Source organism: Oryza sativa, chromosome 8 (assembly GCF_034140825.1).
Source record: "Oryza sativa Japonica Group chromosome 8, ASM3414082v1".
In the NCBI taxonomy this organism is placed as follows: Eukaryota; Viridiplantae; Streptophyta; class Magnoliopsida; order Poales; family Poaceae; genus Oryza; species Oryza sativa.
In genome coordinates, this window is record NC_089042.1 from 2,132,235 (window position 1) to 2,145,572 (window position 13,338).

The following is a 13,338-nucleotide window of genomic DNA, read 5'->3' on the forward strand; positions in this document are numbered from 1 at the left end:
GACACACTGTGCTGCGCCCTGCATAAGGTGAAAGTTTGAATTTAATATTGGAATGTGTACATGTCTTTTATTAGATATGGATCGGATAACAACAATTACCTCGATGTGGTCCACTGCAGCTAGTGGTGCGATCGGGAGACCAGGGGCCGGCACCTCTGTGGATGCACAACTACTCCTATGCTGTGACGGACTCGCGTCGTGTTGTACACGAGGAGTTGGTTGCACAGCAGGTGTTGTGACTCGGGGTATATTCATGTCGGCGAGGACCTTGTTAACCCTTTCTTCCACCCTTGCATTCATGCTAGCTTCTAGTTCTTGAATGACCTCAACCTTAAGTTCGGCCTTCAAACGAGCGTCCCTCTCTTCCTTGGAGACTTTCCGTTTCCTGTATTGGGATCTGTACTGAGGGAGTCCATGCTTCCAGGGCACATCGCTACCAATTCCCCGAGTTCGGCCAGGATGTTCTTTGGTTCCGAGCGCCTTTGTGAGGATGTCATCTTCGCGCCTCTTCGGCGCGGACTCAACCTCGCTTTGTGAAGCTTGTTCAGTAACCAAGCCCAACTAGAAAAGAAGATAGTCATTTATACGAACTTGTACTTTATACGAACGGAAATTAGTTAGGTTAAGTAGTGAACTCACCAGTTCCTGATAGACGACGGCATCACTTTTGTTCTCAAATGTGACAGAGCCGTTCGGGTTGACCTTACCCCTTGCCCGCGCCCAGTTGCGAGCTCTTTGTTCAGGGATGTCTGAAAACGGGGCAGGGACATTCGCTGCTGCAGCGGCTGCATCTTCTTGGGCCCATATTGCCTCCTTGCCGATGTACCCTGCGGTGCCCAGCCGATGCGGGTGCTCATTCCGCTGTTGCAGTAGGCGATGTGCCTCGCTTGATTCCCTAAACTCTTGGGTGGTCTTGAGAGAGCAGAATTCCTCCCAAACCGCTTCGGTTATTTGAGGGTATTCATCGAACGGCGTATGATTGCCGGGCGGGTTGACAAACTCGGTGAAGAGCTTCGACTTCCAATTCTTCCAAGCTTTGCCCATCTTTTGGAATGCCTTCCGCTTGAGCCTATCCTTTGCTTCGGCTGGAAATGTGAACCATTTCTCCATTGCCGTCCAAGCTCGCTCTTTCTCGGCTTCTGTGACCTTCCCGATATCTTTATGGAGGATCCCGAAGTTCTCACGTGCCGCTATCCCGCAGCAGTTAGACCATCTTCCAATGACAGTCCTGGGCGCCGTGGGCCTACCACTAGCGTCAACCTCTCTTATAACTTGCACTGTGGTCGGCCATATATTTTGTGACCGCGGATTTCTACTAGACCTACTTGCACTTGTCCCGCCCGACATCGACGTATGTTGTTCATGCGGCAATTCTGCAGCACAAACAGAAGGCAATATTTGCTAAGGGGTGCTAGCTAAAATTTATGTGGTCATGTGGTGAAAATTTATCCTATAAATTACCATGAATTTCGGGTTGTTGGACCGCCGTTGTCGCGGGATGACCTTCGGCAACTGCCTCTGTGGCTGGGTTTGCTTCTTCCTGGATCCTCGCAGGTGTTGGGGAGGGCGGGTTTGCGCCGGGCGTTGACATGGTTTAACTTTCGCGAAAAAGATTATAAATTTCCTACCATTAGACTAAATAGCATTAGATCCAATGTAATACGGGGTATACTATGAAAGATATGGCCTCAGTTTTGCTGAGAAATATGCATCAATTACAATCATTTGCATGAAGGGATAAAAAGAGGAAATCATAACATCAAAAGAGCAAGTGCAGAAAATCTGTTCTTATGCATAAAAAAAAGAACAAGTGTAGAGGTATATAACCACTGAATCAATCATGCAAATTTAAAAAACAGCAGCAGCAAGGGTACAGAATTTGCATGATTGACATAAAACAGCAGCAGGAGGAGTATATATGCCACAGGGGTATCAACAGCATGGGTATATAAATGAACAAGTGTAGGGGCAAAAAAATGAACAAGTGTAGATAATATGTTCTTATTGAGCAATTCATCACTGGCCATTTAATAAGGAACACATTGGGCAGCAGCAGCAAGGGTATATAAATCATCAAAGAATGACAGAAAACAAGTGTATATAGTCTCCTCTTATCAATCCAGAAAATTCGATGGCCTCTTCGGTGGTGTAACTCTCGATGATACTCCCCTCGGGGTGTGAACGGTTCCGTACATAACCCTTAAGGATCCCCAGGTACCTTTCGCAAGGATACATCTGCGTCATGAATGCTGGACCACAACACTTTGTTTGCCTCACAAGGTGCACCGGAAGATGTTCCATTATGTCAAAGAAAGTTGGAGGAAAGTACATCTCAAGATGACATAGGGTTCTCACAAGTTCTGCCTGTAGTTTATCTAGTCCCTCGGGATCAATGATCTTCTGGCCGATTGCATGGAAGAAGGAACACAACCGCTGGATCGGGTGTCGCACCTTAGGAGGCAAAATATTCCTTATTGCAACGGGCAACAGCTGTGTGATAAGAACGTGGCAATCATGCGACTTCATTCCAACCAACTTAAGATCTTGCAGTGAAACGAGCCTACTGATTCTTGATGAGTAACCAGATGGAACCTTTATACCACTCAAACATGTTAGCAAATCAATCTTCTCTTCTTTCGAGAGAGTGTAGCAGGCTGGAGGAAGGTAAACCCTGCCGGATTCCGTGGTTATGGGATGTAGCTCCGACCGAACACCCATATCTTCCAGATCTCGTCGGGCGTTGAGACCATCCTTTGTAGTACCTGGGTTAAGCAGTAATCCCATTAAACTCTCGCATACATTCTTCTCGACATGCATCAAATCTATGCAGTGGCGAACTTCAAGATCCTTCCAGTATGGTAGTCTCCAGAATATTGACTTCTTTTTCCACATGCTCCTCTCTTTTGTCTTTTGTTTTTCCACATGCTCCTCTGTTTTTTCCTTCGATGTGCTCTTCTCTTTTCGCTTTCCAACTTTCCTCTTTTTTCCAAACTCGTTGGTTATTCCCATCACTAAGTTGTGCACCTCTGTCCCTGTTAGCTCTGTCGGGGGTCCGGCTGTATCTCTGTGTCCATTGAAATTCTTTCTCATATTCCTATACGGGTGATACCTTGGGAGAAATCTCCTGTGACCCATGTAGACCGTCTTGTGTGAATGCTTCAACCATTTGCTTCTTGTTTCCTCCATACACTCCGAACACGCCCATTTCCCTTTCACAGTTTGGCCATAAAGGTTGCCAAGGGCCGGATAATCGTTGATGGTACAAAACAGCATCGCATGGAGGTTGAAATACTCTTGTGCATATGCGTCCCATGTTCGTGTGCCCTCATTCCATAGCCTTTCGAAGTCATCGATTATCGGTTCAAGGAACACATCGATATCGTTGCCAGGTTGTCTCGGTCCTTGAATGAGCATGGCAAGCATAATGTACTTTCTTTTGAAACACAACCAGGGAGGAAGGTTATAGTTAACAAGCAGAACTGGCCATGTACTGTGACGACTGCTCAAATCACCGAAAGGATTAATGCCGTCCGTACACATTGCGAAACGCATGTTTCTTGGGTCATTTGAGAATTCCTGGTAAATCCTATCGATTGTCCTTCACTGCACTGAATCTGCTGGGTGCCTCAGCATAGTATCGACTTTCCGTTCTTCGGCATGCCAGCGCACAAGCTTAGCTTGTTCCTTGTTCGCAAACATTCTCTTCATGCACTCCGCAATTGGGAGATACCACACCACCTTTGCTGGGCCTCCCCTCTTTGACTTACTTCCTTCACCTTCACTCTTTGCTCGTTTGTATCTTGATCCCCCACAGATAGGGCAGACATCCAAGTCAGCGTATTCCTTGTAATACAAAATGCAGTCGTTTGGACATGCATGAATTCTTCTGACCTCCAGGCCCAACGGACATAATACTTGCTTCGCTTCATATGTCGTCTGAGGTAAATTGTTCCCCTCTGGCAACAGATCCTTTAACAGCTCAAGGAGTTCTGTAAAACTCTTGTCCGACCAGCCATTAATAGCCTTAAGCTTCATCAGTTCCAACACGCATGACAACTTGCTGTGCTTCGACTTGCATCCATCATACAACGGCATCTGGCAATCTTCCACCAACTTACTAAACTTCTCATAATCTCTGTCGTTGTCCTCTGCGTCTTCAATGTCATGCAACATTGTAGATAGACATTGAGTGTCCAAATCTATGGTCTCTCCACCTAAAGGAGAAGGTACGAACATGCCTTCTCGAGCTGCGGCGGTGTTCTGTACACCCTGATCCAACACTTCTTCAGCTGCGACATCAGGCGCCTCTTGCTCTCCATGCTTGGTCCAGCAGGTATATTTCTTCATGAATCCATTCATTATCAAATGAGCATGCACTTCATCCTTGTCTTCGATCATCTGTTCATTCTTACAGTCCCTACATGGGCACAACATGTGCATGCTCATCCTACTTTTTCTGTCATTATCCGCAAATGTGACAAATTCAGTGACCCCCTCTCTATACTCGGTAGACGAACGATGCGCATAGTACATCCATCTACGATCCATCTGAAATCAACAACATACGAAGAAAAATAAATGATGATCGATATGTTGAGAATGAATGGAGAATAATGTGTTTTTTACCTTGAATTTTAGTAAAAAATCGCCCCCCTTGCCCTCCCAACCGATTTGTGAACAGTACAATGGTCGGGATGGAAAGCAGTTGGCAGTTTGGGGGTATTTATAGACCCAACACACCTCAAACGGGTTAGATAAAAAAAGCCCGTCAAAGGTATTGCTCATACCTTTGACGGGCTTCTATTCAACGGCCCGTCACTGGTATCCGCTCACCTGTGACGGGCCAGAAATGAAAGCCGTCACAGGTGGCGGCCCATCACCTCTGACGGCTTCTAATGTATCGGCCCGTCACAGGTGAGGGGATACCAGTGACGGGTTGGAAGAAAAACTCGTCACTGGTATACCTCTGACGGGTTTTCCTTTCGGCCCGTCACAGGTGAGGGGATACCTGTGACGGGCCGCGGCCAGATGCCTCACCGGTGACGGCATCCCGTATAACCCGTCAAAGGTAATGGTCAATACTGACCAATTCGTTTGCCCGTCACAGGTATCCCGTCAGAGGTGTGAGGATCTGGCGTAGTGCAAGTACCATTAATTTAATAATAAACTAAATCACAACAAAATAAATAATAATTATATAATTTCTTAATAAGACGTGTGTTCAAACCTATGATCGAAAATCAATAGCAATCTCCACTCAAAAAAAAAATCAATAGCGTCTTCTATTTAAAAACCGGAGGCAGCACAATCCATGCGTGTTAATTTGACTCGTGGCGGCCGGAGTGCTGCATGTGAATCGGACGGTTGATGAAATAGTATCAAGCATTACTGTTTGATGTTATCTGCTACTCCCTCCGATTCGAAATGTTTGACACCGTTGATTTTTTAGCACATGTTTGACCGTTCGTCTTATTCAAAATCTTGTGTGAAATATGTAAAATTATATGCCTACATAAAAATATATTTAACAATGAATCAAATGATAGGAAAAGAATTAATAATTACTTAAATTTTTTGAATAAGACGAACGGTCAAACATGTGCTAAAAAGTCAACGGCGTCAAATATTTCGAAATGGAGAGAGTACTAAATAGGCTTGAATTGAGAATTGACACCACAACATATCAGACGACAGTGCTTTAATTAATTGGAAATCAGCCACCAATATGGCACATATATATCACATCTATCGGCTGATTAATTATATATGGATGCATATCACAGCCTGTTATTCGATTTGCAATTCAGGCATCGATACATATATATCACATCTCACTTGATTAAATTATATATGGATGCATATCATGGTTCATTATTCGAATTGCAATTCAGGTATTAATCATCTAGGTATAAATGGATAGATCCGTAAGTCCATGTTTAATTAAATAGTTAAATAAGTGAGTAACCGGACGGATAAAATGGGATTGTGGATTGACCCTGCATCTTACCGTGAGAGCTAATTGGCGTGCACGCGCCAGCTGGCGGGGAGCCTTTTTTTTGGTTTTTTGGTTTTTTCGTGATTTTTTTCTTTTTTTTTCTCTTTTTTCTGATTTTTTTTTACTTTTAGCACAAGTGTTTTCAAATATTTTGTGTTTATATCATGTAAAATTTTTATATATACACTGGTGGAAGTAAAAAATGTTTGGAATATGCCAAATTAAGAGTTTGGAAAGTTTCAAATAACACATTTTTTCTTCATATTAATGCTCACGACATAAGTATATACTTCCTCCATGTCTAGATTCATTAGCATCAATATGGATGTGGAAAATACTAGAATGACTTACATTGGGAAACGGAGGGAGTACATCACCCGCCCAGTAACCTAGTTTGTAATGTACAACTTTATAGCAATCCACCAATAAGTCCTTATAGAACAACATGCTCTAGACGTCGTATTGGAAGGTTAGCTCTCAGAAAATATGTCTTTTCCTCCATTCCTACCTATAACATGTTGACATTTCTTCATTCCAAAACCCTTATTTCAAAGCTCACAGCTATCGTTAGAAAATTCTGGACTGGCATTCAAAAGGATGGAGGTATGCATATTAAATATTGGAATGACATTGGTAGCTAGAGCCAATTTCTGAAGGTGGCTTCGGTATTAGAGATTTGCAGGCAGGTTATCAAAGCATCTTAATCTAAACTGCTTGGAGAATTGCCTCTGATCAAGACAGCTTCATGTCTCTAATCTAAAAATCAAAATATTTTTCAAACAGTTCTTTTTGGAAAGCCCCAAATAATCTTCCAGGATCTACCCGTTGGGCTTCAATATTAAAAATAAGACAAACCCCTTCTAATGCTTCAGCTTGGCAACTGACAAAAGGTGTTGTTTCTATCTGAAATCAGCCATTGTGCTCAGTTTAGGACAACATACAAAATGATAATCCTAATGTTAACTTTATTCCATCTCAAATGCCAGACAAAGTGGTGATCTTTGGGATCATAATAAAAACAAGGATGAACAAAAAATTGACAAATTGAAACAGAAGGTTACGCATCAAATTGACAAGCTGAAACAGAAGGTTACCACCATGCAAGTTATTGCAAACATTCACAAAATATATTTCTTGATTGTGCAATGATCTTTAATTTACCTGAAATCAAAGATTACTGAATACTAAAATCCATTGCCTCTTACAAATCCATTCTGGCCTCTGCATCTACAAGTTTATTCTGTAGTTCCTCCAGAGTTTAATGGCTAAATGAAACTGAAAACATACCACAAAGTTGAGTCAACATTTAATGAAAAATGACCATAGCATATAACCATCGGATGCCACATGTACGAATGCCTATTTATTGAATTTCTAAAGAACAAATCAATGTTCCCCCTCGAACGTGCGAACTGGGGGCAGCGGACTGGACAGCGGTGGAGGAGGAGGTCTCCCCAACGAACGGACAATGAGGTTCACTCCTTGCAAACTACAGACTTGACCCCAAACACCTGATAGTAACCAATCATAATCAAACCCTTTGTTAAATCATGAAGCGAATACTGGATAGTTGCAAACATAAATGCAGAGCATGATACATAGAGGATCATGAACAAATATTAATCAAGGCATATATCAAATTAGAGTTCTGAATTTGGAAAGAAACTTACTTGAAAGTCAAAGCTATTCGGGCATTTTGCAATCAAACGGAACAGCTGCACCATCCACTTTTGAAACTCAGATTAGGTTTCTCTTGCAATATGCATGATCTCAAGGACCAAAGCCCCAACATCCCTGCAGCCCCTTTTTATCTCAGGATTAGCATAAGCTCATTTTCAGCATATTTATGCCATTTTTTTTTTTTTTGAAGAGAATAGGCTTCGTTGCTATACAGACAAAACAAATAGTTGGATGTCAAAATTTGAGGCCTGATTTTAGTCTTATTCTAACATGTATGACAAGTGCAATAACAGCATAAACACATAATCTTTTAGAAAGATGCCATCTGATGTAAACAAAGGATGTCGTCAATTTATTACTGTTTCAATGTAAAATGATCGTGAAAAACAACATGTATTATTTCTATTTCTTTTTCGGAACCAAAATATAAAAATTAATAAGCTTCATCTCCAAATCTATCCAAACTAAAAGAAAAAATAGTTATATTAGATAACACAAAATGTAGCTGTAGAACATCAGTCATACATATAAACAACATTAATATAAGTAATTAAGTAGCCATGTTTTCAATCAAAAGTAGACCGCTTGACAAACCTTTCACCAATTTCTGGCCTAGAACAGACAAAGGGATGCTGACACGCACCATATGGAGCTTAGGACGCTATAATCAGGAGTTCGTCTTGATCAAAGGCAAAACTCATGAAGTGTATTCACATCATTTGATGCTACATCATATCGATTTGGGGGTCAAATCTACTGGAAAGCCACATGGAGCACCGCTCAAACGGAATTGCGTCATGGTGGTTAGCTGCTCGAAGGACTCGTAGTCGTACCTTTAGCTAGTTGGTTGCGGTTGTGCATGGGTGCAGTCAGCTGCGGTTCATCCTCGTTGCCACCCAATCAACCACTGGAGCCGCATCCACGTCTTCCATCATGCTCGCCTGGATCTCGTGGCGGCGGCAGGGCTACTAATGGATAGAGAGAACATATTAGAGATGGAGGAAGAGAGAGAAGGGGTAGGAGGAGGGGATCTATACCTTTTGAAGATGGCGGCAGAGGGTGCGGGCGGACTGGACGGCGCGATCGGCGTTGAGGGCGGCAGACTGGACGGCCGTGGAGGAGGCGGGCTACCCGGCGAACGGACAGCGAGTCTCGATATGTGGCGGCGTGACGGCGCCCGCACGAACCTGCCGAAACTCCTGTTCGTGAATGGCAAGGAGGCGGGGCCCAGGTGGTGGTGGAGGGAGGCACCGGCGGGCGGCGGCGGCGAAGACGGGAGCGGCCACAGGAGCCGATGTGAGGGAGGCACCACCCGGAGTGGCGGAGTGGGAAGGAGGCGGCGATGAAGGCGGAGGAAATCAGAAAATCGCGTGGTGGGGGTTGGGAGGAAATCACGCGATTGATTTTGGTGGGAGGTGGGAGTGGGACCGAGGGAATGCCGAGCGACGTTAGGGTGTGGGGTATTGATGATTTGACTGTAGCATGGGAGAGGAATCAGGTGGGATTGATGAGATAGCGATGGACGGATGAGATTAGATCAGATATGCAGATGGACGGATGGGATTAACTATGTTGATTTCATCTGTAGGATTGCAAGAAGACAACTCCTCCTTTTTATATTAGTATAGATGTCCTTTGCATGTTGGATCATTTCACAGGTGTGTTTTTTTCATTAATTAATCTAACGCAACAGACTTGGTCGACCAAACATTTTTTTTCCTTTTTTTTAAGAACTGACCAGGCAAGATCAGTAGCAGCTAGATCTCACCATACACGTCTGCAATGCATCCAACGAGTGAGTCAACACATAGTACTTTTCTTACTATGAGAGAATGAGTCAACGTTACATACATTTGACCGACCTACTCTTCAGAGTCTTTGACCTTCTACGCGTTCTACTTCTACTGCTTCAGTTCACAATTTCACACCTCCAACCAACGCCTATATATACACACCTTCCCAGCACATCTCATTTCATTCAATCATCCATCGATTTCTAGCTTAGCTTCTACTGCCAATTGCTTGGAGATTGATCGACCATCATCTCCATCGATCCTCGAAGTCGATATATAGCTAATTGGACCATATTCCATGGCGATCATGGCAGCCAGAGCTCTACTCGTCGTCGCCATGGCAGCAGCGGTGCTCGGAACGGCGCTCGGCGCCACCTACACCGTCGGAGCTCCGAGCGGCTCATGGGACTTGAGGACTAACTATGACCAGTGGGTTTCCAACATCAACTTTCGTGCCGGAGATCAGATAGGTGATTGTCCGTGTTTGCTCACCAGCTTAAATGTTTGAGTTGAACTGATCGATACATGTGGCAACTTTAGTATAATATCTAACCGAGCTAATGATATGCATGTGTAATGTGCAGTGTTCAAGTATTCTCCAGCGGCGCATGATGTGGTGGAGGTGAACAAGGCCGACTACGACTCATGCTCCAGCTCCAGCCCTATCGCCACCTTCAACTCCGGCGATGACACCATCCCTCTCACCGCTACCGGCACCCGCTACTTCATATGTGGCTTCAATGGCCATTGCACCGGAGGGATGAAGGTCGCTGTCAAGGTTGAGGCCGCCACCGGCAGCAACCCGGCCCCATCACCGATGACCCCTCGTCCACGCACACCGACAGCAATGGCACCGAACGCAATGCCGCCAACGGCTGGTGGCCGGCCCGTGCCTCCATCTAACTCAGCAAGCCAGCCCGCTGGTGTTGCATCTCTAGTTGGTCTTAGTTTGGGTGCCATAGTTGTTGGTCTCATGGCCTTCTAAATTAGAGTAAGAAGATACTTTGTGTATCTCTTCGAAGGCGATCGATTGATTGTGTTCGTATATATTGATTGCTTTGAGTATTTTCTCTGGTAGAGTCCGGCTCATATTGTTATTTATATGTAATATATTTTTTGTTATATGTAATTCATCAGCTCATTAATTATGATTTGATTCTATTGTTATATATGTGTTTTGGCCCATCATGACTAGCGTTTGACTTCAATTTTGTCATTTCACCTAAAACTTTCCTTAATCCATTGAAATTAAACAAAAGGGGGGGGACAATTCCATCTCAAAAGCCTGTGGCATAAATATCTATAACCCTATTGTAGCTAGATAGAAACAAATCAATAGGAATTAAACAACACAACAACATAGAAACCGTAGACCATACCTAAAGCTTTACCTTCTAGAACATGTAAATAAATAGTACTAACATAAATGAATTATTTTAATAATATCTTGACAATCAATATGTACATATATCCAGTTGTCCACCCTAATCCCAGTGCTCCATCTTTTCCGCCCCCATCAAACAAGAAATTTCAGATTATGCTATCATCAAAAGTGAGTTACACTATAATGCCATCCTTCAATTGAGTTTCACCAAAACACTATTATCAAATAGAGGATTCATGCCAGATTCATCTTCTTCCCTTTTACAGATTTGTTGTCTCTCTTGCAGGTGAAGGGACCAAGATACCCCTGTATCGGTTGAGCTATATATAGAGAGGGGGTATCCAAACCATGAAGATATCCCTCAAACTCCCGCACTAGTGTTGCCTCTTCCAACACCTACCTCTCCACTACCCTCGATTAATTCAACTTAGCAACCTCTAAGCAAAATATCTCTAACCTAGCCACCTAGTCGATGCAACATTCATTTCATAGTTCTAATCCAACCATCATTGGTCAAACAAATCAACCACTTTGTTGGGGTTTCTACTTTATTTTTAAAGAGACATGTATATATAGTGGTGTCGAGTAATAGTTGCATAACCACACCAACAAGATTATCCACATATACATAATCAAGTGAAATATGTTTTTCCCTAAAGGTAGGGGTGTGGAAGGACCCTTTTTTTGCAAAAGAAGTTTATTGAAGGATCAATAAAATATTTTGCGAATTGAGGAATTCAACCGCCTACAATATCCTAAGGAAAAAAATTAGACCACCCATGTTTTGTTGATGACGTGGATGTAGTAGTAGCTTTGTGGGAAAGTATTAATTAATCAGCTTTCTCTATATCAAATATTATATGGATTTATCCATCCTTTGTGTTACAAAGGGATGCATGGACATGTCAGAATTGTGTATGTAGTATACATGCATGATGGAATTGTGCATGTAGTATAATGGTGCGAAAATCGTAATTGGATATCGGTGCCCTCCGCCTTTCTTTTCATTTTTTCACCACATAACTTTCCTTTTTAAGTAAGTTTGTACAACTAAACTTTATACTCTTAAAGTTTATACACCCAATGTTTGTACACCTAAAGTTTGTATACCCAAAGTTTATACATTGAAAATTTATATGTCCGATTCGAATTTGAATTTGGATTCAGATTCAAATATTATATAGATAGAATGATGCTATATAAAAAGTTTCTACACATAATGTATAAAGTTTATACACATCAATATTGTTAAACATAATTATTGTCCCTTTGTATTTTTGTTTTATCCAAACGTATTTTTAAATTTGTTTTTAGAAACCCACATGGTCTAAGTTGGGCCCATGCATGTTTTCTGAAATAGATAAAAGTAGAGACATGAGGAGATTTGACAAAGTCAGTTCTCACAACACTTTAATTACTATATTTTGTCAAGTTCTGTATTTGAAGTTTGAACACGTATGTAGCATTTTTCTTTTTGTTGACGGAAGTGCTTTCCGAATAAAGCTCATATTTGCATAACTAATCATATATCCATGCTTGAATGGTTAATTTGATATATGTGCAGAATGCGTATACGTGGGAACCAATGGCATGGAAAAGTCTTTAGGCCTAGTCTAGATCCTCTAAAATGGCAAAAGTTTTGCCATTTTGTAGCACTTTTTGCCATTTTAGATCTAAACACTAGTAGCAAAAGTTGTCAATTTGGCATTTATCATTTGCTAGTCCATAGTAGCATATTGTGCCAAAAAGTGCTTTGGGACCACTCCCTCTCTCTTTCTCTCTCTCACTTTAGTGCTAGAATGGCAAAACTTTAACACGCATCTAAACACCAACTAGTACTTTTGCAATGCCAAAACTTTTACCACCAAAACTTTTGCCATTTGCCATTTGCCATTTGCCATTCCAAATAGATCTAAACATGCCCTTAGTTCTGATATTTTCCACTAACAACTAATTTAATTTGAACCGACGCTTGAACAGGCTACTAGTCTATTGCGATTTAATTTGAAATTTGAAAGCATGAGCCAAGTCATCATCGCGTGAATTCAACACACCAGCTCGCGTGTGTATATGTGATTTTTTCACCCAACTAACCGATTTAGATCTTGGTCAAGCTTAATTTCTAGAAATTTGGCTTTTAGATAATAATAAAATACATCAAACACCAGGGCCCCCATCTGATGTGCAAATTAATTTCATGGTATATATACTTATATTACTGCATCTTTTTAAACATATGATGTTATTATTTACTTTTATATATATGACGTTTGACAATCCTCTTAATAAAATTAATTATAGTATTGTTTAGTTTATTGTGTTTTGTGTTATCCTTAAAGACAATTCAAGGATATATAACTTATATTTTATATATTTAAATTAAATTTTTAAATAAAATGAATGGTTAGATATCGTATCCAAATTAAAGTAAAAATAGTTACATATTAAAAAACAAAAGGAATAAAATTTAGTCGCCAAATCGAACA

General features: G+C 41.8%; 1 protein-coding gene and 1 long non-coding RNA gene across 2 annotated transcripts; one reads left to right on the forward strand and one right to left on the reverse strand.

Annotated features, from left to right (window-relative positions):
- Positions 1-7,100: 7,100 nt before the first annotated feature.
- LOC107278408 (uncharacterized) lies at positions 7,101-9,119 on the reverse strand. Its single transcript, XR_003238334.2, has 4 exons — positions 8,713-9,119; positions 8,509-8,643; positions 7,666-7,789; positions 7,101-7,506 (listed from the first exon to the last, which is right to left on the reverse strand). It is a non-coding gene; the product is annotated as an uncharacterized lncRNA (long non-coding RNA).
- A 532-nt stretch (positions 9,120-9,651) lies between these two features.
- LOC4344624 (mavicyanin) lies at positions 9,652-10,637 on the forward strand. The gene is made up of 2 exons (XM_015793387.3): positions 9,652-9,938; positions 10,053-10,637. Exons 1-2 carry the CDS (start codon positions 9,767-9,769, stop codon positions 10,451-10,453), a joined length of 573 nt encoding a protein of 190 aa, XP_015648873.1. The 5' UTR covers positions 9,652-9,766; the 3' UTR covers positions 10,454-10,637.
- Positions 10,638-13,338: the final 2,701 nt, after the last annotated feature.

Coding starts and splice junctions, on each gene's coding strand:
- LOC4344624 (XM_015793387.3), top strand. CDS start 9,767: ATGGCGATCATGGCAGCCAGAGCTCTACTCGTCGTCGCCATGGCAGCA. Junction 9,939..10,052: donor TCGTGCCGGAGATCAGATAG/GTGATTGTCCGT, acceptor TGTAATGTGCAG/TGTTCAAGTATTCTCCAGCG.